Source organism: Gobius niger (assembly GCF_951799975.1).
Source record: "Gobius niger genome assembly, chromosome: 1".
Classification (NCBI taxonomy): domain Eukaryota; kingdom Metazoa; phylum Chordata; class Actinopteri; order Gobiiformes; family Gobiidae; genus Gobius; species Gobius niger.
The window spans coordinates 54,184,993-54,199,693 of NC_136852.1; the positions used below are offsets into that span (position 1 = coordinate 54,184,993).

Sequence of the window (14,701 nt, forward strand, 5' to 3'; positions counted from 1 at the left end):
TCACATGGCGCCCCCCTGTTGTATTCTGGACACGCCGTCCCGGAGCACTCGCAGCCAACAGAGAAGTCCGCCATGATGGACCTAACCCGGGGGTGTCAAAGCAGGGCACAGGTTTAAATACCACAGGGTTCAGTCGGTGCTGGATGAATACGGATAATATGCCAATGCTGTATTAGCGTGTCATTTGTAAACATAAGTCGGGAAAATGACCATATGTTTTTATAAACTTGTGCTGCTGTTGGCTTTCTTTTACTCCATCCTTTACAAAATCAATGTGAGGCAAGTACACAAAAATACCCGCATAGTGCATGGAGCGTTGGTTTATGAGTACAGTAGGAAGTGGAAACAAAACTGAACAAGCCACCTTGTATTGATGGCCGTCCATGCGTGGGCCGAGTCTTGTGCTGGAAAGAATTAAATCAGCACATGATGCTGAGTGACAGCGGGATTTGGGGCCTGCATGCGCTCTGGTCTTATCAGCTCTAGTGTTCCCTCGCCCTATAGCCCTCTCCGCACACACTGCACAGCACAAGGCACCTCGCCAAGCCCCACCGTTCACTACCATCTGGCTCACATTTAAACGTGCACAAAAGCAAGGGAATTTGTCAAATACATCTGTGCCTGTGTCAACTTTTGTCAACTTGTGGGAATATTTGCTCGGCTTCTTCCTCCCCCCTTGGTTGTGTCCTCATCTATTGGAGGTCTTAGCGTCACTCAGAAGACAGAAGATAACCTTATCAAGAAGACAAAGCAAACGTGCTGTCCCCACTTGCGACAGTTCGGTGTTCACCGGTGTCATAACCTTTCTGAATTGGGCCTGTCGGTTCTTCACTAGAGAAGAAGGCATATCAAAACCAGATGATAGGCGACATCGTGGTGTCATGTGTGACTCTTTCTTAGCCAGCAGTAATTTGATCCTGCTGTTTCTCATTTGGTTACACTTGTATCCAGAAAAGCCCACAAGTAATGTGCGCTGTAAGAAACAATTAGTCTAGTTTAGTTGTTTGTTTAGTTCATTTATTTTATTTATTTCTCTTTTGTGGTCTCTGAAAGATGTTACAGAATCCTAATAGGCAAATCTAGCCACAAGAACATCATTTGTGCTTGGATGGAAATCCAGAATCACACTAAATGTAACCCTTTGCAACTCATCTGACACAGAAAAGCAGTGTGTGTTGACCGCGGAGAGGAAACACTGAAATAAAGAGTGAAACAAATGAAATATTGCCAATAGACAACATGGCCAGCAATAAAAATATATATTTGACTACAAATTACAGCAAAATGAAACAAATTTTACAATTACAGTATCAAATAAACATTTTACTATTCTCTTTTTTATATCTGCATAAGCCTTTTCTCCTTTCATAAGCTATTAAAATGTACCTAACCATAGATTAGTCTTGCCTTTAAATCTTAAGTATGAAGGCAGTGTCTCCAATGGGCCTGTGCCGTCCTTTCATGTTGCACTTGATGTAGCTCTCTTATCAGAGATTGATTTAGTGTAAATCGGACAAAGCTGGGGTTCATAAATTACGAATGACGCCGTGTCCAGCCGGTGACAAATGTGCATATTTTACTTCTGTGGGGCTAATCGTTCGTGCGGCCATCTCCTATTGTAATAAATTGATAACAAAGTATCAAAAACACATGTGTTTCCTTTGATTATGCCCCGTGTGTGTGAAGAAGGGAAAGAAGAGGGGGAAAAAAACAGATTTGTCATTGAACAAGTGTCTTCTTTTAATGTGCAGAGAAAAGTGACGATGAGGAGTTGGACATCAAACCGGAGAAGGGCATCGGAGGTCAGGGCAAAGGGGATGATGGGAAAGATCCGCGGAGGCCCAAAAGGCCGCGTACCATCCTGACCACCCAGCAGAGGCGCGCCTTCAAGGCTTCTTTTGAAGTGTCCTCCAAACCCTGCCGAAAGGTATGATCAAAAAAGAACATCATCTTTTGAATTTTATTTGTATCTTTTTATTTGTCTTACTTAGTTGACACACTTCAGAGATGTCATGTGAATATATGTAAATCATAAAGAATTAGGTAACGCTTTATATTAAGGTGTGCTCGTTAAGTATTAATAAGATGTTAATAAACATTAATAATTTGCTTGTAAAGTATTAACACACTGCTTATCTGTTAACATACTAATAGGCCATTAATAATAGCCAACCCTAAACCTAACCCTAACCTTTACCCTTACCCTAACTACCCTAACTTACTAATGCTTATTAATACTTAATGAGCACACCTTATTCTAAAACTACAGCAATATGTAGATTTGTGGAGAGACGTTCAAATATTCCTTTAATGACATGCTTAAGTAGCTCTTGTTCTTCTCGATGGTCAATACTGCTCAGCATAAGGCATTCAGTAGTTTACACTTAAAAGCGCCTTCACATCAGATGTGACTTTTGAAGTGTAACGCTGCTTTCTGGTCTGTGTTAACTGCTTCAATGAATGACATACTGATACAACATTACTGCGGTTTGTATGAACACTAAAACAGGCGCTCAGTCAGTCCAAGACCATAGAGCACGACAGAAATGACTGTATTTCATTGTAACCTCTGAATACTTTTGCTCCCAGGTCCGAGAGACGCTGGCTGCAGAGACCGGCCTCAGCGTTCGTGTGGTGCAGGTCTGGTTCCAGAACCAAAGAGCGAAGGTAAGACATCTTATAAGCGTCTGGCACAATATATGGATCTTTGCTGGGGAGCTCACAACAGCCTTTTTCCATCAGGGATTTACACAGAGCCACTTATAAATCACCTCAACTGTGTTTGTTAAACTTATCACTGCATTCCGACCGCAAATGTCGAAAAAAGTTGCATTTAACATCTACACCCTCCTCTTTTGCTGATGATTATCTGTGAAAAGCTTTGATTCTTGACAATGAAGTGCACTCCGTTGCAGTTTTATGTAGTTCATTCAAGGGTGAACCGCGAGGAGCATCCTTTTTAAATTAAAGAGAGCATGTTAGCTTTGGGAGTTCCTCACAACTTTGACTCCTCTGTCTCAGATGAAGAAGTTGGCGAGAAGACAGCAGCAACAGCAAGAACAGCAGAATTCGCAAAGACTCGGGCAAGGTAAGCTCTATCGCTCCGGTTTGGACGTTTCAAAGAGTTCAAAGCTCTGCAGCTCTCGGAGTCGCTTTGAATAGAATTAGTTTGTTGTTTTAAACTGGTTTGAGAGTCAAGACTTGTAAGCGATGACTTCATAGGAGCAGGACACCACTGCAAAGGGAAGATCATGGGGCGGGGGATTGAGGCCGCAAAAAAATATGTGCCCCAAACTTTGACAGCCGTCCAAAAGCGGTGTTTGTGCAAGGGATTGTGGGATATGAAGAGCCACAGGATTTATCTCTCGTCCTGAACTTCCTGTTGTCTAAATGCATCAGGAAGAACCTAATAGAGAATATTGTTTGTACCATTTTATGATGTTTCTGAATAGGCTTACGTTGTTTGGAGACACTTTTCTTAATTTTCAACTCTATTAAATTGTGTGATTCTCATTGAAGGCATTAAACTATGAATGAACACATGGAATGGATGAAATAAAAACAAAAAAGGTGAAATAACTTGAAATTAATCAAAATCGCCATCCTTTACTCTTATAATTTTCTGAATGAGCTTCATAAGGTCGTCACCTGAAATGGTTTTCAACAGTCCTGTGAAGTGAAAACCATTTCTAGCGACGACTTCGTGAAGCTCAGTGAGAAAATGTCAAACCTGTGCAAAGCAGTAGCAAATTTTGAAGAATCTATTTCACCGTTTTTGCTCAGCCTCTTATCCCCCGCTTTAATCGAGCACCTTTTCTCCATTTCAGCTTTACCCAACTCTAAAGGCTTCTTGACTGGAGAGTTTACAGCCTATAGGCCAGAGTTACGCCTCATTTCAAAGCTAAGACCGACAAAACTGATGTCCTGTATGTTCGGTTTTCGTAGTTTTTTGTGTTGTGTTTTTGCTTTTTTGTTGTGGTTTTGACATATTTTTCAAGGAGCTTTTAGAATTGGGTAAAGCCAAACTGGAGGAAATTAGCTTGTTTCAGCTTAGGGTTAAAGGAATAGGCCACCGTTTTTACATACTGAGATATGTTCTTACCTTAGCTTTGACGAGTTCTTTAGGACCTGTCTGATCTTCCCCCGTGCCTTCAATCACGTAAACACAGCGCAGACGGCGTTAGCATTTAGCCTCTCCCTCTCTCCTCTATAGCTCCAAAACAGGTCAAGATAGAAGCTACCAAGCTCTTCCACGTTTTCCCTATTTAAATATGGTTACGTGAAGTGTTACACTACAAACCATAATTACACAAAATTAAACAATGTGGATTTTCTAAGCGGATAAAAGGGGGAACTATATTGTAAGGCGTAGTAATACCAGGAGTATTTCGAAATCCGCGCAGTAATCTTCACTTTACTGTGCGGATGCCAAATTACTCCTGGTATTAGTACGCCTTACAATATAGTCCCCCCTTTTATCCGCTTAGAAAATCCACATTGTTTAATTTTGTGTAATTATACTTTGTAGTGGAACACTTCACGTAACCATATTTAAATAGGGAAAACGTGGAAGAGCTTGGTAGCTTCTATCTTGACCAGTTTTGGAGCTATAGTGGAGAGAGGGAGAGGCTAAATGCTAACACCGTCTGCGCTGTGTTTACGTGGCTGAAGGCACGGGTGAAGATCAAAACTATAAAACCATAATCCAGCCACAACTAGGTAAAGGTGACTTTGAAGCCTTAAGGATAGACCCACGTTGATTGAATATAAATGTTTTTGTATTTGAAATATAAAACCCGCAACCTCACTGTCCCTTGTGTTTGGCTGATGCTGCAGAGGTGATGTCCAACCGGATGGAGGGCATGATGAGCTCGTTCACGCCCCTGGCTCCACCGCAGCAGCAGCTCGTCGCCATGGACCAGAACAGTTACAGCACAGACCCCTTCCAACAGGGCCTCACCCCCCCACAGATGCCCGGCGACCACATGAACCCATATGGTGAGCATCCAATGACTAGTGCAACCCCACCTCCCCCCCTCCTTTTCATTAAAATAACACTCCGTCCACTCGGGCTGGAAGCACATGCCTTGTCCCTTGATCAACCTCGTAGCTCCTCAATGCGGGACATGTGTTCTCGCTGTTGCCTCCTGGGATAGAGACACATACAGGCTCCTCCTCCCACATCAGAAACCACAGGGATTCACACAGAATGTTTGGGACGCAGCGCAGCCGCTGTTCTTAAAGCATTAGGAAACATAGGAAGCAGGCAACATAATTATCACAGATTACAAAAGGTTACTTAACACCTACAGTTACTGTAGGTGTTAAAGCAGTACTAAGTAAATAGTTCACCTTAATAAATCATTTTCGTCCTTCTGGGGTTAATGCAAGTGTTAATGGGATGATTGGGGGATCTTTCATCTCCACCTGGTGTCTCTGGCCAGAAAACCACACTTGCAACTTTCCTGCCTACGAGTTGGAATCACCAACACACACTAATGGACTCACGAAGAAGAAGCCAACAGGCTAACGGGCAAAGCTAACTGCGGGCTAGCGTCACTTAAACAGTATTTACAGCCAAGTTTGAGTGAAAAATATGATCTCCATTGTGTAATTAGATGTACAAAATCCCTCTCTCTCTTTGTCTTTTCTGTCAGCGTAGTATTTACTATCACGGACAATTAATGAGTAAAAAAACGCGACATGCGACGGCACCTGCAGTGGCGCTTATGGCCTCTAGAAGCATCTCAAAAAGTTGTATTTTTTTATGTTTTATTGAGGGCTATATATATAATTTATTGCATTAATCTGTATGTCAGCCTCTGTTGCTGTTTTCTGGCCGTGATGGAAACATGGTCTGTCCTCACCACAATAAAAGTGTGAGCTAATCCATCAAAATGACGAACAGCAGGAGGGTTCTAAATTTCACAATACAAAATTAAAACATACGCTTACAACTGTCAATCGAGGTTTTAGTCCACCGGATGTAACTAGAACAACACGAGTGATGTCCTTCATTATTCCCTCAGGGACCATTGCCTCAAGTTCATAACTTCCTAATAATTTGCTTCCGTTTAGTTGTTCTAGGTAGTAAGAAACCCAAGTCCCCAGTCTCATCATCCTTTGGTTTGGGGAAAACAACAATATTGGCAAGGCATTAAAAGATATGTCTCCAAACACTGTCCCCATTTTGTGCAACACTATCATTAAGATCCAGAGTGCAATAAAGTTAACTATTCCCTCCAGAGAAATAACATGTTGAGGTTTTATGAAAGGCGTAAACAGTTGCTATTAACCAGATCTTTTAGCGGGATGCCCCTAGTTTACATGCCCCCTCGTAGACCGCAATCGTCCCAGCGAGGGCAGCAAACAGGAAGCTTTGATGATATCAAAGTGAACACTTCTCACTATTGTGATGACACCGTACGGCAATTTCACATAGTGACTATTAGTAACTCTAATTTCCCAACACCGCTATAAATCAGTAATTCAAGATTGACTTGTTTTTCCCGGAAACTTGATCTGGCTTCATGTTGTTTTCAGAGATTGGTTTTACTATTACTTTGAAATAAAAAGTAGGAAAGTAAGAGTTTGGGAAAATTCTGAATATTTGGAATAACATTTCCCTGTATGATGTCATAGATTCAATTGACAATGAACTGCAATGGTAATAGTAATAAATTCTGATTACGTGTACACATTATTTTAAAACAATATAGCATGCCATTATTTAAAATATTTGAAAGGATGTACATAAGCATTTAGATCCAGTATTGTATCACGATCTCTTTGCAAATAGTGAGCTTTGTTCCTTATGTCCCATAGGTAACGACTCTGCCTTCCACGACATCGACAGCGACACGTCTCTGACCAGCCTCAGCGACTGCTTCATGTCTTCAGAAGTCAGCTCCCTGCAGGCCCGAGTGGGAAACCCCATCGACCGCCTCTACTCCATGCAGAACTCTTACTTTGCTTCATGAAAAAGCGGAACAGAAAATTACACCAGCACCGGACAAAACTGCCTAACTCAACCTAAATGCGGTTGCCAGGAGGAGGAGGACGAGCAAATAGAAAGCGGTCTCTGCTCCTGGTTATGTGTGGAAGCTTACAAGACACAGGAACCACTGAACAGTGAAAATACCCGGGGATAAACTCAAAAACTGTTGAAATTATGACAATATTTGGTCGGATTGTTAATGTCACACTTTGTTCACTTAAATAAGCAGACGCCACTGACTCCACACTCAAACCAAATAACCACAGTTTATACAGTGCATGATCAATTGTATACTAAGTTTTTGTAAGCCCCTGGTGAAGATGTTGTGTCTTTAAGCTGTACATGGATGGCCATGTTCACTGTTAGCATTCTGATCACTTTGAGTAGGTTTAGATATTGTGTGAATAGTGAATAGGTGCAGCATGTCTGCAAGAGTGACTGTACATTTGTGTATGTAAGTATGAGAGTTTGTTGTGAGCACAAACTGTGTAGGAGGAAAAACCAAGTGCAGATCTGGTGGACACGCAGGATCAGTGAAACTGTAAATAGTTTTCCCAGGCGAATTGGATGTGCATGTTCAAATGGAAAGCATTCTATTTATTTAACTATAACAGGCTCTTGAAGGTACATATTAAAACTGAAAGCTTTATTTAAAAAGGAGAGCATTTTGTATCACCACTCACCTGTATGCATTTAATATGAAGATTAACCCTTTGTTTTTCTCTTCAGCCAAGCTGTAAATGAGCAATGTGCTATTTATTTCGTACAGACCATAAACTGTTTCGTTGTCATTGTCATGTGCATTCACACAATTGTAAAAGTTGCTAATTGACCAAAGTTGACTGGTTAGACAAAAATAAACAACATCTTTCTCCTGATAACGTGAAATAAACCCCATTCATTGAACATCTTGTGGTTTGGACTTTTACATTACTGCAATGACTAATAATGCACTCAACTACAACTTCATACTTGTGCAAATAAAAGTGTTGGTTAATGGTGATTCAACTTTGAAGTACCGCAAATGCCACTCCTACTTTTAATTGTGTCAGACCTACTTCTACTCACTTGACAAAGACAACATATTAGAGACTTCTACCTACCTATGAGGCACTGCTATATAGTGTTGTATACAAACAGGCCTAAACTGACAAATCCCATGAAGTATGTCTTTAAGCCGAATACCTAGAGTGATACCTTACAGCTGTGATGTGTGAGTGAACGAGGACACAGAAGCGGTACATGCGAAGGCGAAAGAGTTCACGTGCCATACCAATATGAGTGCTTGAGTACAGCCCCACCTATCACCTCAGGGCCTGTGCAGCGGCCGCTTGGATCTACCATCTGGGTGCTCTGTCATAACTCTGACAAGCCTTCTATGTGGACCGGCAAGCTTTCAAACTGCCATGTGACCACTGACACGAACAATCATTTTTATTTGAAATCGTTTTGAAGCTTTGGCGCAAAGGGAAAATATTGTAATGGAATATTTGAAAATGCACTAAAAAAAATCATTAAGGGGTGTTTTGTTTTTTAGAGAAAAGTGTTAAATATGTCATTAAACCATAAAGAACAGTGCTCATACAGACAGTAGTATTTGAAACTACCAATACAAATGCAGACTTGGCTTGAACAAGTCTTTTCTGTGAAGGAGCCTGAAGTAGATGCACTAGATATATACCTCTCATTGTTATTATCTGATACGTGTGAGTACATTGATACATTTTAGCCCAAAGCCTGTTTTAAAAGTCTTTTGCACAGTCCTATAGATGGTGTAGTTATCTGTCAGCTATCTTGTCTTCAATCTGACAGCCAGGTGTTGGACTTGTTGGCAATGTTACACTTGCATTTATCTTCAGTTGTCACGCCAGCACCCGAGAAGGAACACGCCGTGATGTCATCTCGGTTTGAGCCTGTCTGGCCCAACTGTTTCTGTATGCAAATTACTTCACTTTCAAAGCAGCCAAGCCGACACAGTCTAGCATGTTTTACTCGCCATATTTAAACAGTGAGGTTAAACGTGGCAACCATGATGGGGTTGCCCCCTGGGTTTCCAGTGAGTGTACGGATTATGCAGATACAGATATGAAAGACTGGGTAAACAGACATGTCATGCGCCGCCATTTACAGTAAACATGGACAGAACTGTTAGACAAATGCATTGTTTGCTCGGGATAGATGGCACACAATGAACCCGTCCCGGGATGTGGAGCGACAGGTGAGGCCACAGGTGTCTGTGTGTGGGAGCTGCAGCTATTGTCCAAGTCCTATTACATTACATCCTTTTATTCAACACCGCACACAGTAAATGGAAATTCATTAAATGTTTATGATAATCACATAAATAGATGAATTATTCAGTGTAAGTAGCTCCCTTTTTAAATGGCAATTGTAAACGACACCAAGCTGGACTCAATAAAAACGCTATAGTTATGCTAAAAATGCTAAATCTATAAAAGCATATATGGAATACTAAATACTTTATTTCACAGTAATATTTTCAGAGGCTTTACTCGCTCACCCTTTATTGGTCTTTAGTTGTCTGTACTATCACTATCCAAAATATTAAAAAGGCCAAAACTTACTAATAAAATAAATGATTATAATCATAACAAATCATATTAAAACTCGACACTTTACGATAAAGAAAATGGGAATGAAAAGTTAAAAGGATTATGTAAATGAGACAGTGTAAACAATACCTGAAAGGGGTTTCCAGTTCCCGTCCCACCGCTCTACACGGGTCCCCAATGGCACTCGCTCGTGAATCAGCCCATAGGACTGCGAGAGGTCTGAGGCGAGTGTGGCCTGGATATCAAAACAGCGCAGTGTAACCCAAGCCATAGACACACACTCTGCCTAACCCAGAGAAGTTAAGTGGTACCTTCAGTAAACTGTTCGCACATTTACTCTTCTGCCCTTCTGGCACCGCAGAGGAAATGAGTCTAGTGACAATATTTTCACTAGATAACCGAAATCCTCAAATTCTCCACCTGAGACACAATCGATCGCCTGTTATTTGTGTTCTCTCCCAACTGTTAGCTACTTTAGCCGTCCCTTGAAAAACAGAGACATTTTTTTTATTTGTTATTGGGGGTAATTTAAAGTGGAATTCTCACCAGTGGGCTCATATGTGTTCAGTTGTGAGAACACCGATGAGACACCCTTTACTATAAACAACGCCGCTCATCCATTATGCCCAATATTAATTTCCGAATATTGCGTCAACGAACCAAGACACTCCAGCGCTTGTGGCTTCTCCTCTTAATTTCACCGGCTTCCATAAAGTTGAAGCTGTGAGCTGTGGGAACTCAGGGCAGGGGGAGTTTCTGGGCTGTTTGTGTTGGGTAATCTCCATGGCGTGTGGTTAATTGTTATGGAGAACTTGTAACCAGTCTGCGACACATAGAAGTCTTTGAGCCCCGAGGGGTTGGCCTGGGCCTAATCAAATGACAGACTGTGTCGAGGTTGTGGCCAGGGAAAAGCAGCGGCTTTATTGTGCCGGCCAGCAGACCGAACAGTGGCACAACTGTGTGACATTTGTTTATCTATGAGATCAAAAGTAAAGTGTTTATTGTTTCTATTGTGCCATTCTGCAAATCCTTTGTCCAAATCAAAGCATAGTTTATAGACCAAAGATACAACAAAGCATCTCTATTGAGCAGTACTTTCAATTACATAGATTGTAGTAATAGATAGTAGTAGTAATGAAGCAATAAAGTAAAGTTTTTTCAATTTTCTACACGGGTTCAATTTTCAGCAGAAAGTATTCTGCTGTTAAATACTTTCACATAACGTTAGCATTAATGGCAGTTGTTGTCTCTCAGTAAACAAGTATCTCCTCTCTCCTGTGTGTAAGCCCGGGTGCAGGATTCACCTCTGCGTGGCCACAGGAGCACAGAGCCCTGGATATGGCACAGTAATCCCGGTACTATTGCAGCCCATCTGTTTTGCTTTTCATTTCTCTGCATTATTAGCGCTTATTGGTACATGTTGTGGGAATGTTTCTGTGGCGTTTGAAGTGGAGCGAGAGGTGATGCCAGGGGCATTAGTCTGAGGAATGATGACCCTGAGGTCTAACCCGAGTAGCACTCTAACCTCCAGCAGCCGCTCCTTGAAGTTGGAATCCAAGTCCGGCCCGCACTCACCGCACTCTCCCTGGACTTCCACTGTCTTTCATATCGGCCTCATCTGGCAAGAAAACCGTGCCAAAGTAAAGAACACATTCATGCATGTATTTAATGATGGAGCAGAAATAGCAATCCGTATTTATCCCTGCTTTCAACAGGATATAACTTTTCTATGTTTTGAGCAAACATCATAGTTGCATTAAAACTACAGGCGCACGAGTCGGACCGGAAGAGCGTTTCCATGGTGATGTTTATGGAGTAGTTGTAGCACAGTAGGCTCAGCAGTACTACAGTTCAAATATACAGTACACCCTGATAGTTTAAACTATGAAGAGAGGGAAGTTATGGACCAAATTCTTCATGTTTTTATCAATCCTCTCGAAAATAAATTGATTAATCCCTAAAAAAAAGTGGACAAAAAGAAACAAAAAACTGCTGGGTTGCTACTGGTAAATAAAATGTCAGTATCAATACTTTGCAATACTTTTTCATCTTTATTGTTTGCTATTATGCTGACTGGGAATTTGTTGACCTCTGACATTTATACCATACTCCATCTTCGATCAACACAGAGGCAAGTGTTGATGTAAAAGTGACCCGAGGATGTGGGATACAGTGTTGTGCAAAGTGAACCCGAGCTGTTGCTTAAGTCCTGGAGCAAATGACAAAACTCACCTGTGGAGCCGATAAATCACAGCCAGTGTACACGCTGGGTCAAGTGCGGACAGTAAATCTGAACGTCAACAGGCGCACAGAGCTCAACCAAACGGTGAGGAATTTGGTCTTGAGCACACTTCCTGTTGTGTACATTTCCTTAACTTCATATGCTTAATAAGTGTAATGAGAGGTACGGCTTTCTGATAGACATCAAGGACATGACCATTCCTTTTTCACCTTGTGGAAACACACGTTGCAGACAGTAGTATGTTGTGATTGGAATCAAATGATGAGGCATTGTATAATAATTGTGGCGTAAATGAACTATCATAGCCTAAACTAAATTCATTGTAAGTAGGGCTGCAAAGAGTCGGAAAATTCTCAGTAAATTTCCAGACTTTCAATGGGAATTATAAATAGGAATTTGGGATTTTTTTTAAAAATTTTTTATAGAATCAGCTTCCAGCTCATGTTAAGACACACTCACACGCAGACACATTCTACATTCAGCTTCCAGTATAGTCAGGTCAGAGGCTCTGACCCACAGCCTAAAGCAAAGCTGCCTAAGGAGTAACACTGCTGTGAGAAGTACGGTACACTGAGCCCTATCCTGTAGCTTTTATTACTGCATATTCTTTGTCTTTGAAATATTATTTGGCACGGTAGCGCAGAGGTTAGCGCTTGTGTTTCACAGCAAGAAGGTCTTGGTTTGATTCCCAACTGGATGAGGCCTTTCTGTGTGAAGTTTGCATGTTCTCCCCATGTCTGTGTAGGTTTCCTCCAGGTACTCTGGTTTCTCATACCACTAAAAACATGTACCATAGGTTCCCCTCTGGGGCTAGGACTGCTCTTAAATTGAGATTCCTAATATCAGTGGGACCTTCCTAGTTAAATAAAGAATACATAAAAAAAAAAAAAAGGAGTGGATCTCTCCTCCTGTGGTTCTCTTTTATTCCACTGGGTTTTGAGTTTCCCTTGTAGGAGAGTCTAAGGATGGGGGACGTCCCGGGGCACGTTTCTTTCTCCTGACACTTATTTGAACTTTCCTTTCGAACATTACTGTATGTTTGCCTGGACACTACATTTGCCTGAACATTACATTGTTTTGTTTTGTTTCATTGTCTTCATGTTTGGTGCAGCCCTGCGAGACAACTCCTGCTGTGATATGGGCTATACAAAATTGATTGATTGAGTTTTTGCTCTATAAAGAATACATACAAATATAAGTCTAAGTGTACTACCTGGTCATATTTGTGCCATTTTCCTCTGCCTTTTCTTGCTCTTGTTTATTTCCTTCACAGCAACAACACGTCCTGGCGAGGGCCTAAATTAATTTCTTGATATCATGAAACAGGGTTACCTGAAGGCCTAAACTACAAGCAGGGGTGACACAACACTGCACACCTCTTCAAACCCTGGTTCCAGACGGTGAAGATGATTTCTTTGAGACTTTTCATCTTTATGGGTGATCAATAGTTCAGTGTATGACTATCAAATCAAATGTTTATGCTTCAATGTATATCTGTCTGTAAAGAAGACCACTTCAGATGTGTTAAGTCGCTGTTAATTCCCATTAATTCCTGTTAATTCCCTTGTAAAATGACCAACATTGATTTGCACTTTATGTCTGCATCTTTCTACCTTCCAACTCTGCTACGCCATGATCTTGCCCCCTACATTGTTCTCAACCAAATCCCTTTTCCTAACCCTAAACTTAACCCTGTTCCTAACTCTAACTCTAACCTTAATCCATAATCCTAAACATTTGTCAAACTAAAATATTAACTTAATAAAGCCAACTGGGGGTGTGGCTTATGGCTTAACTTTGTTGGCAATCGAAATAAGGCCTGATTGTTGAACCATGCAGAGATTCCTCTTCAATTATAATATGTTCTCCTGAAAATGGCTTGTTGCCGTCCAATTGAGATACTTTTGAATTTTCACACAGAGCAGCAGCCCTAAGGCGAGTTTGCACATTGGCAAAACTGAATGAAGATGAAAGAACTAGTCAGGTTAGGCTCATTTGCATGTTTTTAATGGTAGGGAAAACTGGATCACCCAAAATGTTGCTTTACCTTTGAACTCACAGCATGTCTTCCGATGTTTTTTCTCTTCCTTAAACTAAATCCATTTGACTGTCATTGTGAAACTGTAAATCAAATGACCCAATTATTTCCCCTCGTATTGCAGTGTGATGTTCTAATGACCGCTGGGCCAATTCTCCGACCTCTTAACCAACTCCTAACTGCTCTTTTCGCTCGGAGGACAGGATCTTTGCCCTCCTGTGACCCTTAGAGTGTAGCACCATCATCATCCGTTCATCGTGACAATTATAATCCATGAAGCCACATATGAATATCATTTGTCAGCCCTGTCTCTCCCTAGCCGTCCGCAGAGATGGCCAAGTCCCTTAATAGCCCGAGCTGTGATTTGCATGTTATTGATTAGCCTTATAGCCTACCTCTCTTCTTAACAGCCGATAGCATGTCTTTTGTGTGTCGCTTTGTGTTTTTGACAGTTTTATTATGAAAGCTAGAGTAAACTACACATTCCCCGGCTTTTCAAAAGGTTACTATCTTTCAGCGTATGGATTTTTCTTCAGTGTCTCCCCCCAAATGTCATGGTTTAATTATTAACCGCAAGGCCATTTTGGAGAGAGATTTGCACTTTTACAATATCTCTGAGCCTGGTGAGGTTAGGCGTATAAAGTGAGAGGAAGCCCATTGTCCCGAGTCGCGGTGTGTAATGAAGATGGATTTAGGAGTGAAGTGTAGGGCATAATAAAGACACAGCGACCTTTTCAGATGTCCAAGCCGGGACAACGTGTTTATGGTTTGTAGGATGGGCAAATGATATACTCCTGTAGGAGGTCATGATAAAACAATAATAGGAATATTACATGAAAAAGTATTTGAAC

General features: G+C 41.3%; 1 protein-coding gene across 2 annotated transcripts in view; it reads left to right on the plus strand.

Moving 5' to 3' along the window:
- Positions 1 to 7,884, plus strand: part of lmx1bb (LIM homeobox transcription factor 1, beta b) — a 46,902-nt gene extending 39,018 nt beyond the window's left edge. For both annotated transcript variants that reach the window (XM_079578765.1, XM_079578766.1), the window contains 5 exons: positions 1,752 to 1,927; positions 2,590 to 2,667; positions 3,022 to 3,088; positions 4,837 to 4,998; positions 6,826 to 7,884. In XM_079578765.1, coding sequence (XP_079434891.1) covers positions 1,752 to 1,927; positions 2,590 to 2,667; positions 3,022 to 3,088; positions 4,837 to 4,998; positions 6,826 to 6,980 — 638 coding nt within the window. In that variant the 3' untranslated portion in view covers positions 6,981 to 7,884. The remainder of the gene's footprint in view (positions 1 to 1,751; positions 1,928 to 2,589; positions 2,668 to 3,021; positions 3,089 to 4,836; positions 4,999 to 6,825) is intronic.
- Positions 7,885 to 14,701: the final 6,817 nt, after the last annotated feature.